We start from the raw sequence: 21097 nt of genomic DNA, 5'->3' as shown, positions 1-21097 counted from the left end.
CTATTGTATTGCTGGGCAATCTACAGAGCTGTTACCGGGTAAAATGTATTTGAAGATTATGCATTTGTGTACTTAAAACTTTCCAAATTAACCATGGAGGGAATTAGGGGTTTCTTGGCATTTCAAACCACACAAGATTTAAAGTGGGACTCAATAACCGTGGTGGCGGATCACAAGGCCTAATGGAAGCCTGGAATTTGATAAACTTCAAAAATTTCAAAACGCTCAGTTTGACTTTTCTATACATTCAAAAGATTTATAACTAAGTGCATTCTTAAATATTTGTGGCTTCAAGCTTTACATTCACAGTGACTAAATACAAATTGATGTTTACTTCAAAATGCCAGAATGACAGATTCAGAAGAAAGAGGAAATGGATGGTGATGGAAAGTGAGGTTAATTAGGGGAAGCGAGAGGCAGGAAAGTGGGTCAATCAGAGAATGGTGAGGCGGGAGTTCCAAACTTTTACCAATTTGCATATATCTAGTTTTAAATTCATCCTACAAAAAGTCTAACAACGTGCCCGAGAAGAAAATATCCTGCGAAACAAATGATCAAGTTTTTACTCCAATTTTCATTTCCTGTTTTGATAATTTCTGACTAATTTAAAAATCAATGTAGTTTATATACTGCATTTATACAGTATTATCCAGTTCAGATGACTGGATAAAGTTTGAGCAGATCTGAGTAACGGATAAAATCTAACAGTTATTGAAATCCAGGACGTGAGTATGAGATTAACAAAAAAAGCTGTTTTCGACACTCCTGAATTAGCGCACCATCACAGACAGAACCGACCGATATATAAACCCTCAAGTGACGAATAACTGGCTTTGAAATTTGTGGCTGTATTAAGCATTTGAGTCATTGTCCTACCATTTCATTTTCCTTTGTTTTTTGTTGTTGTTTTGTTTTGGCTTTTGTTCTTGTTCCTTTGTGCTCTTTTGAATATTTTTTAAGTCAGAGAGATAGGAACAGGAAAGGTCCATATAGAAACGAGTAAGTCGGAACAGATGTATAGTATTTGCATACATATTAAGATGATTTTTTTTATCTGTGCATATGAAGGTAATTTCTTACACTGCGTTAGGTGGATGAGATATAAAAGCATGAATTGCAGATTGCACACAAGCTATTACTAGTATAAACCTTAAACAACAAAGTGTACAAAACAGAGTGTACAAAGTGAAAAGTGTACAATAATGGTCGCCGCAAACTGTTAACGAGAAGATATCATGCCGTGAAAGTGTCCAGGTTTTGTTTGAAATTCATGTTACACTCGGAAAGTGTTTGAGATAGTTTTAGCCGTAATTATTTATCACCCGTTGTGTAATTTTCATCATCTTTATTTTTCAAGGAAGTAAAGAAGAAGGTCAAGTATGTCTACAACACATCCAGGCATATGATCAACACTGAATAGAAAGTTAAAACTTTGAATTTTAAGCTTAATTTCACCAAATTCTTTACAGCAATGATTTTCACGTGGGAATGGCGCCATGAATTTCCAAATTCAACACTACAAACATCGGTTTGCATTCTAACCCGCCCCCCCCTCTCCTCCCCACTCAATCACAAACCTGTTGGAGGTTGTCGGGATAAGGAATGGGTGAGGAGGAGGGTGAGGAGGAGGAAGGTGTGACCAGTTTATCGACAGCAAAAGTTAACTCATCAAAACAGGAATTGTTTTGGGTTGTGTCTTTGTCTTTGTTGAATAAATCAACTTCACAATATAGACAGAAAATATAGAGAGAATTGGCAGGCACTTAATGTCCAAGCCCATGGGGAGAAGTCAACAAACTTTCTTAAATGTCACATACTCCAACACGATGTTCGGGAGAGAGATATCTACGAAGCCATCAGAGACCAATCCTCCTCAAAATGTTAGTGCTGTTTAATCGAGAGCTTCTTTTTTCCCCACCTCTACAAATATCAGTTTCACACTAAGTTTACTCTTCCCTAGTGTGCTAGAAGACCGCAATTTACCTCTCCACATCATCTAATAGGCCATAAAGAATAATATTAGCACAGTACTTGCGATTCAGTCGTACGTAAAGGTTTAAATAAATCTCTCTCCCCGGAATAAAGAGAATAGAAAACCAAGACAAGAAATGCAACGGTCACATCACATTAGGATTAAGTATGTTGTCTAAAAATAAAAAAATGACCGCTCTCTGAGACTGAACAGTCTCCCATTTCTCCATAAAAAGGGGCCCACGGAAAGGCAGCTATAAAGATGAATCTTTGATGAACGGAAATGACTACCATAAAGTAAAAGATTCTGGCGGGTTTTGATGAATCACACAATTACCGAAAGCGGGTGACGTTTGTTTTACTCGCCCGTTTCTTGATCTAGCTTCAGTCTTTATCTGTTCTTGTCAGCCAAAATATAGAATGGAAGTATTGATTATTTCAGAGTAATATTTATTGCGCTGATATGACAAGAGACGTCATCCACGTTGAGTGCAAAGAAAAACTGTTTTGAAAATAAACTACTCTGGCAGAAACCTTTCTCTTCGTAGTCAGTAAATGCCTTAAGGTGGTGAAAAAATGGTATTTCTGGTAATTTTGTTGCTGTTGTTACGATAGATGATTCTATATAACAGTGGATAGGTGATCTTCAATGAAACAAAAGTTTAACAAGAGGGAAAATTATAAACAAGCAAAAGTCTACAAAATTATGGTAAAATGTCCTTCTAGCATATTTGATAAAAAAAAACATGGTTTGAACGATACAGTATTTTAATACTTAGCTATGAAACTTTTGAGAGCGTATTCTCGGTGCAGCTAATCAATATTTGTGGACTTACATAGAATGTCTCTAAATATCATTGAGTTTGCTTTGTAAAGACAACACTCATGGTAAGAATATTTAACGAGCAACTTCACGCCCAAAAAATTTTTTTTAACAGGATACTTATCGAGTACTTGATACAGAGGATGTTATATTGAATTCAGGTCCTAATGCTGACTTCATTTAACGTAATTTCACCAAAATGTTTGAAACCAACCAGATTCCGGCGGATTTAAAATTATCCTGGAGCTACGATTGTAAGTTTTAAGCTTTGAGAATGGTAGATTTGCGAAGAGGAAGTGGTCGTTGACCCTGAATTAGGTCACAGGGGTACAGTGCTAAGATGTGCTAAACGACTTTTAAGCGCACATGCGAAAATGGTGACAGGTAATTAAGAGAGGAGTGAAAGTAAATTATTATGTCTGCAGTTTGCAAATTGTTTGAAAAACTTCGGAAATAAAGAAAAAATGTAGAATGTTTATTAGGAGGTATATTTAATATGTATGTTTTAACGACAACGTAGGGTTGTACTGTACTGTGCCAGCATGAAAAGCTATATTAAAAGTTACAATTTTGTGTTGTTGGTCACTGAGTAGATGGCAGAGTGCTTTTGTTGAGGAGACAGGTAAGAGGGCAGTGAACTAATGTAGCTATTACTACCATAGGTCATCATCATAGGTCATCTTTCCATAATATGGACGTTAAATATGAATCTAAGAGACTGACTTCGGTCAGCTTGCGGCTTTGATAAGCCAATGATGGCTTCTTCACGAGTTCCTGCTTGCAGGAGGATCTAAAATACATACATATTATCACAATTTACAAAAACCACAAGCAAGGTGTTAGCTTGACGGCTGGTTCACCCTGCAAGATGAAAATCGAGGGACGATGGTCAAGGGCAGAAGGACCCTTACTATGAAGATTACAGGGTACCTTGTAGGGGAGAGGCTCTAACAAGCCCTATTATTTACGTAACATGATGTAGACAATTAATACGTCATACTTAAACCTTTTGCAGTAACAGTCAAGTTATGTTAAGGTTTAGGTTTTCCTTTGATCCAGTCTATGTCACATTTGTTTGTAATAAATCATGACGATCCTAGCTGCCTCTTAACCTCCCTCCCCACCCCCTCCTCCCCCTCCCCACCCTCCTTGCACATCCTTGGGGGTTCTCTGTTGAGATTAGCAAAGAATTTAATCTCCATTCTGTCTGTTACCCATCCAAAATGTCTTAGAGACTCTGAGGCACTTTGTTTCTATAAAAGTTTGATTGATGATAAGAAACCAGAAAAAGACACTTTTCTTGCAAAGCTGGCCTCCGTCAACTGATGAAAGTCTCCTGAAAGAAGGACACAGTATGAAGAGAATGGGGAAGCTTGAGCCTCATTTCGGTTTACTAATAATTAAGATACATGTCTTCTCCTTTTAGTTTAGTTCCATGTTTATCAACCGACCAACACTCTGTCCAATGTTTGAGGTGAGAATTTTGACTGAAAATGTGGGGGGAACGAAAAGGAACATATTTTTGCGAGAAATTCAAAACACTCAATGTTTTGTTATCACGAAACAGATGGAGAAAGAGGCAGAGGAGGGGTTTAAAAACAGGAGGGTGTGGGTACGGGTGCTAGAATCTCACAGGTAAATTATTATTGATTCTAAAAAGTCGAACAAAGGATATTTTATGGATATCATAGTGATCATTGATCTGTGAAGGATGGGTAAGCTTATCAAAATGATCTTTCACTAAAAATTATTCCCTTCTGATAAAGATTGAAATGATAAGACTTATTCTAAAGAATTTCTTTCTTAAAATTTGGCTTCTAAGGTACCTTATCTTCCCTATCTTGGTCGGGAGTGGTTTGGCTAGATTGTGGCAAATTCAACACAAACCAGAGCTTGAAGTAACCAAAATTACTACTCAGAAAAAAAACTCAATCCACATGGCATAACAAATATTTTCACGAAATTTTCTGCCAGTTATTTTCCTGATTCTTTATCCTTTTTTTAAAAAATATCTTTAATCTTTGTTTTAAATTCAGAATACCTATGCAAAATATGCTTAGAATGGAATTCTCCTCATATATGAGTCAGGGTTAAAAGTGACTATTGCATTGTTTAAAAAAAAAAAAAAATTTACAATCATAAAAAAATATGGATGATCAAAATGTCTGATATTTATTAAATAAAATATTTTCTGTGCCTCTTTCAAATGTTACAAACCCTGACTATATTAATGGAATATTTCAAAATAAATTGCGCATTGTTAACTTGATTTGCCAAATAGTGACCTACAACTAAACTGGGAGAAAGACTAAGAAAGTCCTTTTATTAAATAATACTGTTTTTGAAAAATTCACCCACTATAGATCCTGGCCACGAAATGGCCTTTTAACAACAAATTACGTTATGCCTTAAAATATCAACAAGAATTGGAAACCGTTGGAAGAAAATCTGTATTTTGTATAATGAATACAACCGAGGGTAAGCTTTCACATTAGAGGGAGGGGTTACTCTATGCTGCAGATACATATGCACTGACCGAGCCTGACTCATATTGCTTAATCACACACGAACGAGGTAAATTTCTGGAAGAATTTGCCAATTTTACCGATAAATTTCTTTCCACGATAAACTAATTTGTGACAGTTGTGGATACAGGGAGCAAGGTGCTCTATGGTAATTCTACGATGACTCACGACAACTGAGTACATAACCTTCTGCGGCCAGGCATATATATATCTATAAAAGAGCGGTTAAAAAAAATTTAACCGATGACACAGATGTGACTACAGTATATTCATCATCACGGATAGATTATACTTCTTCAACTTGAATAAAACTGAGGCATTTCAGGGAAAAAAAAAAAAAATTAGCCAATGAAACATTGTACAAGGAAAGGACTAGTTAGAGAAAAAGTATCCCCTTCCTGGGCGGATAAATGGCATGTGAAACATCTGTTTTTATCGATGCTTCATTCTAAAACCAGATAAGACATTATGTAAGACACGACTTGTTGTGGGAGTACAACTGCATGAGCACAAGTGCAGGTAGATGTCCCCTTGTATTTGAGTACCATATTTAGAAACCTTGCAAACACGAGCATGGGTACATAACTTTGCGCTGGGTCCTGTTTACGACTCCTTTTTCAAAATTCCCCCTAGCAACAGCACAAATTTCCACCCTAGCAAAATTTCCACCCCAGCAAAATTCCCCCAGCAACAGCACAAATTTCCACGAGGGGGAGTACTGGTGTGCGTCAGTACTCTAGCATAAGAGTGTGGGTTACTTAACAGACTCATGTAAAAGTCTGATGTACAAACCAGCATACTGCATATCAGGCCTAGAATTTAACAACTAATTAGCCATTGGCTATAAAAATAAAAATAAAACTGCCAGTGCTTAGAAAAAGCTACGGGCTATAAAAGCCAAGTAACTCTGAGTGGCATTTACCTGAAGTACAACACATATCAATTGTTATTGTACACAGATTTTTTGAAAGCAGCTCAATAATGTTTTGCTGATAGTGAGCAGTATAAATATGTACAGTGTTCATGTCTGTAAACTCACACCGATTCTTGGACTGACGATTGTTAACCAACTGTACCGTGTGTTTCAGCTCTTACTGGCAGAAAGGTGCAAATGTCTTTTTTTTTGGTTTACTGGTAAAATAGCAAACTCCACAGTTAGCATTTTTGACAGTAAAATAGCACAAATTTTGAGTCCTGCATATAACTGACTATAACTACACAAGTAGATTTCCTTTATAACGTAGTTAAGAATGTCAACATATAACTTGGTAATATCATTAGGTGTGCAGGCTATGATAGATCGGAGTTTGTATGTTATAGGAGAAAGGGAAGGGAGGAATTGATCTTTATTATATATGTATCTACAAATGGTAAGTATGAATCCTCATATGATAAGTATGAACTCTCATATGATAAGTATGAACTCTCATATGATAAGTATGAATCCTCAGAAATGACTTGCTATATTTCCACCAGATTAATGATTTCACAAGATAAGTATGAATCCTCATATGATAAGTATGAATCCTCATATGATAAGTATGAATCCTCATATGATAAGTATGAATCCTCATATGATAAGTATGAATCCTCGTATGATAAGTATGAATTCTCATATGATAAAGTATGAATTCTCATTTGATAAGTATGAATCCTCAGAAATGACTTGCTTTGTCTCCACCAGATGAATGACTTCACAAGATAAGTATTAATACTCCTATGATAAGTATGAATTCTCATATGATAAGTATGAATCCTCATATTATAAGTAAGTACCCTCAGAAATGACTTGCTACGTCTCCACAAAGATGAATGACTTACAAGTACACATATAAAATCGTACATACCTATGTGTTTTTCTTTGTGTATGTGTTTTTCTTAATTTTTCTTTTCGCTATTTAAATTTTTAAGGTTTTGGTTTTACTTTGTATTGAAGGGACCAGACTCAAAAAGTACTAATTCTGGTCCCGCTGCCTCTTTGTTATATAGCTATGTATTAATAATCTGAAATAATTGTCAATTAATAGGCAGAAATAAACGAAACAAAACGAAACTTACTAATGTGACTGCCAATTAAATTCTTCTCATAATACTGACTACATAATTTGTCATATATCTCCTAAAATAGGAATGCAAACATGGAAAGAGTTGCTATATCTACAATCAGTCTTTCTGATGTAAGAAATATCCAAACCAAAAATAACTGGCTTTTGTCTACGAAAGATGAAGGCACAGGAATAATAAATAAAGTGCCTACATTTTGCAATACTAATTTATGAGCTTTTTATCAGAACAATTTGTTGGTATTTCTCTCTGAAAATTGTCATCACTTGTTTGGAAATGACTCCATTTACATCCATTGAAATGACAAAACAATCGTGAAATCACTCAATTAATTGAGACTAACGAATCAACGCTCCGACGGATAGTTGATGAGTCATTTCTGACACCAAAAGACTGTCATTATACTAACAGCTTTTTATCTTTTCTCTTTGGTTATTAATTTCTTTTCTTTCGGATGGACTGCTATTCTTTCTGTCTACTCTAGAGCTAAAAGAATGCAAGAAGTACTAAAACCCAGTGCGAGGCTTCTTCAAATCAAGCAATTTTGCTTTGTAAAACTCATAGATACTATAAGTTGAATATCATTTCATATTAGATAATCTATTCTTTTTTTTTTTTTAGCTACTCTCAGATGCAAAAGTGGACATTTTTTATCTCCACAAACTTTTCAAATCGTGGGCAATGAACCGAAGACTGTGCTTCCCCGACGTCTGAATTTCAGAAGAAACTCTCTCGCCGTTAAAGTGATGTCATTTCAGTCGAGAGGGGGACCGAACTGACAGCTAATTTGCATCTTAAGTCCTATCTGACCGCAGATTTTCGCGCCTTTATTCACTCTAAACCGTTGAGGTCATTGGAATAGTATCTGCCTATGCAATGCCACAAGAAGGAGGCAAACTTGAGGGTTCACATTGTATCCAGTTTTTTTCGGAAAGGGGTCTTTCTTGGCAAAAATGACACATTGAAATTCTATGAGAATTTTGATTCAAGACATCGATGCTACAGGCAACGAGTCAAAGAGACGCTGAAGCAGACATGGATTGGCTCGTTAAGGGGTAACCAGAGAATGCAACATTTGAATTTGTAATCATTCAACTTCCAGAGAGGAAGGTTTTCACAACAAAGTATGCTGTTATATCAGAAAATCACACATTGGCTGAGATAAATTTTTTCATTTTTTCTTTGGTTCTAATACGTTTGCTTTACATAAATTGGTTTATTGAGATTTATGCTTGTAAACAAAACAAAAAATACTCAAATCATACAAAAATTAAAACAAACAATTTTTGCATTTGCACAAGAGAGGGAAGAGTGGACAGGTTTGGAGTTGAAGTTAGGGTGGTTAAGTTATGATAGGTCATCACAGGATTCAAACTGGCAGAGAAAGGTCTATTTACAAGCCAAACCAAGTTTTGCAAAAAGTGGGATATGATATTTCAAAAAGGCAAAATTATTATTAAAGAAAGAGAATTGTTGTTGTCATCCTTATCGTCATATCTGTGAGTAAAGGCTACTCCCGGGGAGAAGTTGAAAACCTCTTATTTTTCAGAGATTTGGATCTTGTAATATGGAGAATATATACAACCTATCCTACTACATTCCAAAAGTTTGCAAATCTTTATTTTGAGAAAACTTGATAGATTCGACTCACCCGTCACCATTTACATCTGCTGTTATCACTTCACTGCCAAAGTAGGCTCCAAGTTGATCACCGGTAAAATTATAGAGGGACTCCAAATCGGAAGAAAATACTTCAACCTTTGTAGAAAAGTAAAGACAGGCATGAAATGCAAAGCATATAAACAGTTTTATGAATTTATTTCTCACATTAAAGGGACCCATACACACAAGTTTGAGACCGGGGGAGGGGGGGGGGTGGAGGCAGGAGTTAGGCGAATGTTCAGGGGTGTTTACATTACCACCTGTGTGGAAATTCATTTCTGCAATTTTTTTCTTAACTTTTTCTTACTTTAATTATTCTGGTTCAATTTGATAAACAGAGTAGGTTCCTTTCAGGTTTCTTGAAATAAGTCAATGATTGATTGATTGATTAATTGATCGATCGATTAGTTTCCTGGTTTTTAACACATATAAACTCTTGTTGAAAAAAACACTTTGTGTGACTATGAGAGCCATGACTGAAACAATACTTCTTAGACTTTTAAAAAATCATGTTTAAAACACCAAAAATAACATTTAAAAAAAAAAATTAAAAAAATTGGCATTTTTTGGCGTCTTTGCTTTTGTCCTTAGACGGAAAATCTTTATAATGCAAGATAAACAACAAGGAAACTTTGCAAACCCTTCACGGAAATTCCCCCCCAAAAAAGGGTTGCAGCTTGTGGAGAGCCATTTTTCAGAACATGTTTTGAAACGTTTTAATTCAAATATGATGCAGTTTGCATCAATATCTTCAACTGCACCTTCTAGATTATCCTACCCTCTTTTTACATTCAATATGATTAAGATGACTGCGAAATACTTAAAGGAAATCTTTAAAAAAAAAAATCCATAGCAACCATGAAGCGAACGTGAATAAAACACATAATAGGCATTAAAACCCCGGCAACTGTTAGATGCAAATGCTGTGGATAGATGATTATCTTTCAAGCAAAACGTTTTTTCTTTTTCCCTTTAAAAAAAAAAAAAAAAAAAAAAAAAACAGGGGAAAAAAGTCTGACGAATAGCTTTAGGGTTTAAGCGATCTATTTTTAATGAAAATCTAAAATTTCAAATAAGTGAATGAAAGATACGATTCTGAGTATTCTGAATGAGTTCCAATATGTCACACTATCATTAATTGATACATTGTAAGTCCCTAGAGATGCATGGTGAAGTTAAACATGACTGTAAGGATCGGCTTAAAACACAACACTGAGAGAGATATTGTGACTGCCGTAGTGCAAAGGTCAGCTTTCCTTGTGATCACTGCGCAGTAGCAACTCTCTTGTGAACAATGCGGTTGTCGGCTTCCTTGCGAGTAAGGAGATAATGCCCACATATTTATGGTCACCGAAAGTAAACTTGGCTTAATACAAAACTGGCGTCATATCGTACTCGGTTTTAATGAGACATTATGTTTAAATATGTTAAGTGATGTTTGTTGATTGATTGGCACATTCAAGGTAAAACATCGATGTTTTCTTTATTAAATGCCATATTTGCTTCACACCGAGACTTGGTTTCGTATGAATGTCATACTCGGTTTAAAATTAACATCATACCTGGCCCTGCAAGAATGATGCCCTGGGTGCACCTGAGACAATGTCAGCGGTCTGGTCGTCTGTAAACTCTCCATAACTCACTGCAAAACCTGCATGACAAAACAAAATACAGAAAATATGATAAATTAACTTATCATTCATTTAATAACTACAGTATCAGTCTATTTTTACAGTTTCTCACTTTCATTTTACCAAATTTATTGAAAAACCCATAATGCACAGCAAATCTTGCGGATAATTTGGCAACAAAAAAAAACAAAAAAAAATTAAATAATAACAAAATGTGTGAATATTGTACAGTATTATGTATGAGTATTGTATGTAGAAATCTCCATCAGAGATAAATTGCAAAATGGCATCCACACCGCAGTAAGCCCAAATTCCTAAGCATATTAATCACTTGTAGCCTATTAAAATCAATGCGGGCTAAGATAGCGTAACACAATCCTATTTTAAAGTTTTAGATAATCCCATGGATGCCTCACAGAATGTTTATACTAACTCTTCATCTGGAGTAATTAGCCAGCACTGTCTGAGAGCTATTTATTCCAAAATGTTTTCATGTTTAAGGTCATGACACCTCAGCAACCGTACTCTTGTACCACACCGATCAAAATTCCACTTGTCTTTCAACCTTGTGTCGTAAACCCAGAGACATTTTAAAATAGCTCATCGGATAGCAATGTGGTGACGAGGACCGGCCAGGATGGTGGGACGTGACATCAAACCCATCTCACATTTCCCATTCAAAAACCACAATAATAAACCTTCAGTTGATGGTGAGGTAAACATGTACAAAAATAAAAAAGATGATCTCTTCTTGGAATAATCAGTGGAGCAGTTGAAAGCCAGTTGTGACTTATTGGATGATAAGAATGCATCACCTATAAAACAGAAATCTCTATTTTACTACTTAATGAACTCCAGTTTATATACTCAACAAATTAAGAAAGCCACTTATTAGTTTCTTAAGCCCTGTTCACATTTTGAGAGGGCAAGGGGAATCAGGGTCTGGTAACCCCTACTGGAGATTATAAACTGACCCCTACACATCCACATTTGAGAACATGCAGTAGATCAACCGTCACACCGCCTTCCCACCCCCCTCTCCCCAAACTCACTCTCTTTAAAAATGAAAGTTACCAGTTTATAAATTGCAAGAAAATATCATAATTTGATAACTCTGCTGTAGGGAATTTACAAATTCTGATAGCAGTTAATTACCTTGAAAGAAATGCAGCTAGTTTCAAAAGAATGACGGATTAATGTTGTTGTTCTCCCCCCCCCCCCCCTTAACAGCATGTACAATTGTACACTTTCAAAAAAATCAATTCCAAACCATACCGTTTAATGCCATAACTTTCAACAGAAAAGTCAGATTCAATCGATAAAACTCTAGGAGCACCTTGCTACGTGGACAAAAATCCTGATTGGAAACTTGCGCCGACAAGAATTAACCAGGGCTTTTCCTGACCTTATATATATTTCAACTTCTTGCATTGCAAACTGTACTTCACCTGAAGGTATTCCTCGTTGAGTTGGTTTTTCCTCGCTTACTTTAACATCTATCTTAAAAACTAGCTTGCGACAAATTTCCAAAACAAACCCATAAAAGGCGCTACTTACAACAACTGGGTCAAGTCTTGTAATCTATGACAAAAGCTACAGTAGCTTAACAAACAGGAATGCACTGCGCGGGATAATACACGAGGAATCATAAAAAACGGTTACGACATGTAAGTAGAATGTTGCCTGGGAGTAATCTTTGCAGGTTGTAAAATAAATCAAGAGGAAAACAGTTTTATTTGTAAGAACAAGTTAACCACGAATCAGAGTTAAATCAGGCCTTTTCTTGAGCACAATTAATGTCTGAATGACAGCGTACACCCACAGTTCCTTGTGACAGTATTTGGGGACAACATCAAGCACCTTGAGTATGTAAATTGCTGGGTTTTACTTCTCTTTTTATTTATCCTTTTCAATGACATAATCTCATTTATACAATGCAGCTAAAACATTAGCTTTAAATTATTCAAATTTCATAATCAAATTATCACAATATTCTCTTTTGGAATCATACACATTTGGGAATGTCATGTTCTTATTTACACTACTAAATTTCATAAACATGTCACCGTTTTTTTTTCTTTTTTCAATTAAACAGAATATTGTAAGTTACCTATTAATTAGCAAGGACTATATTTTGAGTTGGATCAGATGCTACCACATGTTGAATCAAAACTGTATTTTCTGTAAAGTTGTTGAAAACAACAGTTCCGGTGGGGCGAAAACATGTGGAGAAATTTTACAAGGCCATTACATGTGTTTCCAGTCATTTAGTTTAGGTTCATGGGAAAGTGTATATGGAGGAGAGTGGTAGAGGTGGTGGTCTCAACAAATGAAATATTAATTTTTTTTAGAGAAACAAATGTCTTTTTCGTTGACAAAATGGGACACTGTTCACAACAGGGTTTGTACTCAAAGTGCACCCCCTGAGTTTCCCGATTTCCCCTGTTCATATCTCATCCTTTCCATGATATTTTATCCTTCAGTGTGACTGCTACTATATATAATCAGCTGCTCCCTCCCTCTCCCCTCCCCCTCTCCCTCCTCCCCTCTCCCTCCCCCACCTCCTCTCTCCCTCCCCTCCTCCCCCCCTCCAGTATATAAACAGTTCTTGCCTTGATTTCTGAATTCCATGTAGGTGGCTGAAAATTGATCTAGCAACATACATTATAACAAACACACAAATTATCATAAAATTTCACACTTTCAAAGATCACCGTCGTCGACTGAGAGATCGATGACTAACGTCCGCGAAACCGCGGTCTCTTGTTTGTCTCTCTTCCGGCGATGAGCAAGGCATTACAAATATATCTGGGAATTTCTTTAAAAAAAGTGAAAACTAATTCAACCATGTGATCAAATTTACTGGATTTCTGCTCCTCTTTCGTTCGGTTTCTAATCAGTCGCAGCTGCCGTGACTAACGATCCTGACGTAGGATGTTCTTCCGATATTTTTAACAAACAGCAGACAATTTTAATCTGATCGCCGTCGAAAGGAAGATGACAGATGGTCGAAACATTGTTTGTCGTGCACGTTTATCTTTAAAAATCGAACGTTATCGAGAACTGGGCAGAATATTTTATACATAGACCCGCCATCGGTACCCGCACTACGGTATAGGCGAGATGCGAAACACACCCCACCTTACATTCAAAACGGATACTTAAATCAACAGGCTGACTATATCATTCCTAATGAAAAGAAAAACAAAATTCTACAGGCTTTGATTGCAACTATACAAATACTCCGCCAAAGAGTAAAATAAAAGATGCAAAGATTAAAATGTTCTTGAACTACTGTGGTGAAGGACATTTCTGGGTTTCAGAATGATAAGGGAGAGGGCTGAGGGGGGGGTGGGGGAGGGGAAGATGGGGGAGTGGTAAAAGCAGGAAGTGCATAGCCCATCACTTGAGTATGGTCACTGCACTCAGGTTTTCAGATGGTTCTATAGGTTCTACATAATTAAAGTGCAGTTATATACAGTAGACAGGTAACTGAAGAGCTACAGTAGTCTAGTACATTCCATAGTATAAAATTCTGTGCATTTTTCGTTTCAGTTAATTTGTTTGTGAATGAAGCTGTGAATAAATTTTGCATTTTCAGCATTTTTATTTTTGCCTGATTTGGTTGCAATGGGCATATTTATTATGTTTGGCTGAACTTACCATTGGTAATGAAGGTTGTTTTTTCCCACATAAAAAATGCATTGATTTTTATTCATTTATGCTACAGTAGACTAGTTCGTTCCATAGTATAAAATTCTGTGCATTTTTTTGTTTTAGCCAATATGTTTGTGCATGAAGCTGTGAATAAGTTTTGCATTTTCAGCATTTATATTTTTGCCTAATTTGGTTGCAATGGGCATATTTATTACGTTTGGCCAAACTTACCATTTGGTAATGAATGTTGTTTTTTCCACATAAAAAATGCATTGATTTCTATTCATTTATGCAAATGATATTTAAATTACAATGATCCAAAACTTTCCAATGATCCCATGAAAGTCATAGAAGTGATTTATATCAAGAAAATTTCTTATTTAAATGATCCTTCCTTTTACACCTGAGCACAGAGATAAGACTTAAATTCTTGAACAGGTCACAGATAATCATTTTGCATACGATATCTCATTTTTATTCATTCATGCAAATGATATTTAAATTACAATGGTCCAGAACTTCCCAATGTCCCATGCAAGTCATAGAAGTGATTTATATCAAGAAAATTTCTTATTTTAATGATCCTTCCTAACGTTACACCTGAGCACAGAGATAAGACTTAAATTCTTGAACAGGTCACAGATAATCATTTGCATACGATATTGCATATTTATTCATTCATGCAAATGATATTTAAATTACAATGGTCCAGAACTTCCCAATGATCTCCATAAATATTCATAGATGTGGTTATGAAGAAACCTTTATTTGAATAATCCTCCCTTACACCCCCTGAGCATGAAGAGAAACGTAAATTCTTGAACGTGTCACAGATAAAGGCATTTGCATACGACATTACATTTATATAGGAGATCTAACTCTTACAATCCTTCCTTACACCTGAGCAAGACGACAGAGATAATGGTTAGACTTGAATTTCGGGAATTAAGTGTCACAAAGCAGGAATCATGTTGCGCCCGAAACTGCAGAGAGCGACATCCGTGTAGGCCTTTGGGCTTGAATCTCTAGGAAGGTGACCAAGTGAATCCGAAAGAAACCTTTGAAACTTGATGATGAAGGTTTTTATTTTGGTTCCAAAAGGCACTTGAACTGAGCGAAAATAGGGCAAAGTGGGTAAAATAATGATTCTTCTTACAGGATCTAACATCTTGAGAGAGTGAGAGGGATACAGATACTGTAGGTGGAAAGAAGCCAGTCTTAACGTTAGTTCTAGATTAATCTAAGCTATCTTTCTTTTATATTTTTTTGGCCCAAACCTCACAATTTTTTTAAACTTCAATTACACATTGACTAATTTCCTGATTCTGTCAAGTCTTTTTGTCTTTTAGTCCTCAAAGTCTAGTTCCAACTAAGCACAAGCTGGATTTCCCACTAACTCCCACTCTAGGACGACGCTACACTAATGTGCGGGCCTAGCCACGCTTCGTGAACAACGTTCACGAGGCAACCAAAAAATGTTCGAAATTCACGAAAAAAGAAACGTTTAATCGACAAAAGCCAGTTCAAACGTGCAGGACGTTGAACAGATGAAGTAGAACTACAAAAACAACGATAACAGTATACGAAGTGATTGAAATATGAAGCTTTATGAAGAGCAATGAGAAGAGCGATACTTGCACCGAAGGCTGGCAATTACGGAAGGGAGATGGCCACACTCACATACAGACAATTGCCAGATGCTAGAGCGAGGTAAATACGGTAATGCATAAGGTTATATGAGGTGAGGGAGTACCGCGCTGTGAATTCCCTTTCCCCCCGAGAAAAAATAAATAAATAAATCATAATCGATTAAAACAGTCCACATAAAACGCTCAAATTCAGTCAAATAGCACCCCAAAAAAAAAGACAAAAAAAAAAGTTAATTTTCTTGCTAAGTAACAAATCTTTAAAGAAAAAAAATCTGAAAACCCTGCATTTTTCTTTATTTAATAAGCAAAACATGATCTCATGATTTAAAATCCTATCCAAGTCTCAAGCGGCAAATGAAACAGGATACACTTCTCGTTTAGCAATTTTCATTTGCAATGGTAATCGTACATACGATTCTTCTCCAGTCTTTAAGAGATAGTTAAGGACTAGTAAAATTCCTTGAGGCTTGTGTTTCTAAATTGTCACTTTATCAATTGCAAAAACTTAGTTCAAATTTCAAGCAAATCCAAATCTTTTTACCAGAAATAGCATGTAAAGCATTAAGTCGTACAGTACGTTATACATTGGTGACGTTTCTCTTATATATATGTAAATAGCAGAATTCAACATACTCTCTAGTTGCTACGGTAACATGAGCACTGCCAAGAAAAATGATGTGCATATTATGATCTGGAGAACGAGTATTCATGTGTAAAAGTGGTATGTACAAGCACAGTTCAAAGGGGAAAATTTTGTTGGCCAGTATTTCTAAAGTATATTTGTAAAATTTGCATGCAATTACTGCATATGACATTTTACAGATGATGATCTTGTCAAAGTTTCTACATTTGTACCAAAGTGGAACTTGGAGCTACTGTACCATTTTCTACATTCAAAAGTCTTCTTAAAACCCATCTTTTCATATGTTCTTTTGTAAATTAATCTTCTTTCTTTGTAAAGCGACTTGAGCAGTGACTTTTGTCTACTGATTTGGTGCTTATTTAAGTCTCATTTATTATAATTATTATATTATTACCAGGAATGCTGTCATTGAGGCAAATAATTACATAAATGTTTTTTTGTCTCTCTATTGGGAGGGAATAGGTACATGTATGTTTAAAATAAGAATTTAACCTCAGTATCGAAGGACATTAAAGTAATTTGGTCACCCTAGTGTAGTGTTATTCAGTTAGATGACTCGCAAGCAGAGATGCGAACCCTGACAAGTTATTACCTGATATATATATATAGATAGACAGATAGAAAGATAGATAGATAGATAGATGAAACAGCAATGAGTTGGAAAAACTAGAACAGAATCAAACTTCCAGCCTCCTTGTTTACAGCGATGATACAAAACATCGGAGCAAAAAACTCTGGAACTTCAAAGTCAACCTACATCGAAACAAACTGCAAGCCTATGAATATTTTCCGCAGCCATATCAGTAGTGTACTTGTTACCATGGTGGTGAATGAGTCATTTTATCCTCGAACCTTTGAAGAGCCGATGAGAATAATCAAACATGGCTACATTTATTTCTGCGACATTGTATGACTAAGACTTGACTACTCACAATAATTGCTTATAATAAAACACCGTACACTTCATTCAGGCATATCCAACTGCACCCTTGAACTAATGGAGGCCATTATTTTTTATCCTCTTTCTCCCAATCTTAATCTTTAAACCGACTTTTTTCACTTCGGCTATGGAGCCTTCCAAAATTTTTGTCACTACAGCAGAAACATGATTAAAAGAGCCAAGATTTTATGATGGATTTCATGGGTTTTGATGTAAATATTTGATCAAGGTGAAATGAAAATGGGGGAAAGAATCATGCATGGCAGTATGATGCTAGGGTAAACTTGTAGTTAAGTAAGGTAAGAACTGTTTACAAATTAAGCCACACTATCTGTTAGAACATTTTAACATTTGGTGGTGGTAATAATTCTAGGATTTTGGAATCGTTTATCACATTAAACTGACCAGTATAATTGTGGCAAGTTCAAGAAATTAGAACATAATAGGTCATATATACCAAAAGCAAAGGTTATTCAACATTAAAACATAGCATGCATTCCCTTCCCCTCCACCCCCCCCACCCCCACCCTCCCCTTCTGCTGGTGATGAGACGAAATTGAACGATGGCTTGGTTCTATTCAGTCGCATCGTTCACAATTCTTTGGTCTTAGCGTTTCACACTTTCCACCACCTTTGAACCAGTACAATTGAATATCTTTTGTAATTCCTAGTTATGGCTAGGCTGACTTGTGCAATATCATATCTTCGCACTTTACACTTTCTCAAATTTGTCTTCATTTATATCTATAACGAATGCCTGGGTACAGAATGACATGGAGATCCGAAAGTCCAAAGTTTATAGATCGTTCACAAATTATACTTCAGGACACGTTGGGTTGTAGAATGAGGGCGGAATGGGCCAACATAGAGGGACGAACTGGTCAATGTTTACAAACTTATCAGAATGCTCTGTACACACATTACAGTAAGAGTGTGCAGGAGAAGAAAAAAAACAGTTGTGGTATTAAGTGAGAAAACGAAGTTAATATTTCAGATTTTCCATTTTTCCATCTTCATTAATGATTACTGTCCTGTTTTTAAGGTTATCCCTGATTGCTTGATAAGTATACTCACAATTAGCTTCACACTGTAAGGAATTTATTCAAATTTTTTTTCCATTTCATTTCTCACATTTTCTTTCTCTTGGTTATGAAAAGAATTTTACAATAATTCCTCTCATATAATTTTTAAATTTGGATAGCCCAGGGAGCTGTTACCAAGGTAACGACTAACTGAATAGCCTACATGGTGAAAAATCGCACTCGTGTCGTTATTTCCAATTTTTATAATTTTTTATTCTTAATTTTTAATAACTACCAAGAAAACAATCCTTACACTTTGGAATATTATGAACATTCTATACCAAACAATCTTTTTATTTCAAATATTTCTTTTTTATTAGGGAGTCCTAATTTAGCATCGACTACATGGTAGAAGAGTTTTTGACAACCTCCAAAAATTGCAAATCTAATTTACATCTCCATCCAGCTAATAACATAAAAGGGTGATAAATTAGTCCCTGTCTCTGGTTATCATCTTCTGAAAGAGCGAGAGGGCTCCGATCAATTTACTATTAGATTAGAACACCCCAGTGTCTCGTTTAGTGCCAATTCATGGGGTCTATCCTCTGCATGCATCTTTATTTTTCTCCTTCTCCTCTTCCTTTCTCTCCCTCTCAAACCCTCTCTTCTTTCTATATCCTATATCCGAACACTGACAAGATGAGTTTGAAGGTGCTACATAGCTGGTAATTTCCATACAGAATTTTTACTACAATGACCCGGAGCAGTTCTCGTGTTACAGTATGTAAAAAATAAAAAATTATTGACGACCCGCCGGGTACAGTTCTACCGAGTCAAGAAAAACTTTTCACACCTTACAGAGGGAACTTGAATGACAGAATCAATTTCTGCCAAAATTTGAGTCAAGGGCGTGCTGAGTATTTCTATGGCATGTGTTACATTATATAGGCTCACATTTAACAATTCCCGACCCGAACGACATGACATCTTTTCATGAATTTTTCTTCTGCTCGATCGGTGAACGATGATGAAAAATGCTGCTACTTTTTTTGAGAGATTGTCAAGGTAAAAAAGCTACGGTACCACGCTGATTACAGCCATGTTTCCTGAGTTTTACAGTACGGTTATTTTACAGTGTCTCTGTTGCACTCATAATAAAGGGGAGGGGAGGGGGAAGGGGATGCAGCATATGCAACCAGGCTGCATAGGTTAAAACCATATGTGCTCTACAATTACACATAATAGACAGAGGAAGTCTGTAGAGTTAACACCCATTGGTTGATTATTGATTCATCTAAGCTGAGCAGGATTTTTGAAGCTACTGAAACTTTCCTTTTCGACACTGCAGTGTCTGACGTATAAGAATATGTAAGAATACGTAAAATTCCCTGCGCATACCTGTGAAGCTGCCCACCCCCCTTCCAATCCCTCCAAGAAACCTGCACGTCATGAGCAACAGTTCAAAATCTAAATGTAAACTTGTGACTGTCAGCTCTAAGACAACCTCTAAATTTAAAGCAGTGTGTGGTAAATTATACGGTCAGTCTTCAGACATTTACATCAACTTTTCCTCCACACATTTTTTCTTTTTACGTTCTGAACATATAACAGATGTTTATGTGTGTTTATGCCCTACACAGTAGTCTCATTAAAGCTGTTTTAAGAAAATTTCATTACCTCTGTTTTGTGAGCTATATACCATGTGTATAAGTGGAAAAAAAAGACTGTCTCTTAAAAACACATGAATTGTAACAGTATCAACTAAATGAGAGAAAAAAGGACAAAACTAAGAAAATATTCACAGAAAAATTGTGTAATACACAACATGATTATAATTATCAAACTGTAATAACACCTACTCCCCGATCCCCCTAAAGGAATTGGAATTGTCCCAAACAAACCTATACAGATGATTCTTTTTTGTTGTTGCAAACTGCTGATTATTGTCAAGCTAGATTGACTTAATAAGATAAGAAAACAACCATATCATTCATGATTGAATCCTGACATTTTCTTTCCACCTGTGAACCGCTTTAAACTAAAATGCCTCTTATTTCAATGTTCTCATCTTATTTATACGACCTGCTTCGTAGAAATGTTATTCCATTTTACTTACTTCACAGAGACACTTCTTTAAAGATGTGAGCGATAATCGCGTCCGACAAGGCCGACTGAATAAATCTCTAGGAAACATTAATCACTACATGACTTGGCAATAAACAGAGGGGTGCACCCAGTTTTTAATTTCCTCTTTACCAACTTAACATCCGGAAACATTATTTTGTTCTCCTTTATGTCGATGACAACGATGGCACGTTCAACAGAGCGGGGATTATTGTGGGAGGAATTTAAGATAAAAAAAAATGTCAAAGGTCATCATGAGAGACACCTAACATGAATGTTCCACATGACACATTGTCCAGGAACAACAACAACAACAAGATTTATGTCACAAATTTCAGCAAGAGATATGGATCTGCTTGGTATGTAAATCTCCAAGGGTCTTATCT

At 36.0% G+C, this 21097-nt stretch overlaps 1 protein-coding gene across 3 annotated transcripts in view; it reads right to left on the bottom strand.

Annotated features, from left to right (window-relative positions):
- Nucleotides 1-21097, bottom strand: part of LOC139958573 (integrin alpha-8-like) — a 120277-nt gene that overhangs the window by 33825 nt on the left and 65355 nt on the right. For all 3 annotated transcript variants that reach the window (XM_071955723.1, XM_071955722.1, XM_071955724.1), the window contains exons 9-10: nt 10608-10696; nt 9035-9141 (exon numbers count right to left, since the gene is read on the bottom strand). In XM_071955723.1, coding sequence (XP_071811824.1) covers nt 9035-9141; nt 10608-10696 — 196 coding nt within the window. The remainder of the gene's footprint in view (nt 1-9034; nt 9142-10607; nt 10697-21097) is intronic.

Source organism: Apostichopus japonicus, chromosome 18 (genome assembly GCF_037975245.1).
Source record: "Apostichopus japonicus isolate 1M-3 chromosome 18, ASM3797524v1, whole genome shotgun sequence".
In the NCBI taxonomy this organism is placed as follows: domain Eukaryota; kingdom Metazoa; phylum Echinodermata; class Holothuroidea; order Aspidochirotida; family Stichopodidae; genus Apostichopus; species Apostichopus japonicus.
This window is presented reverse-complemented; position numbering and strand designations above follow the sequence as displayed.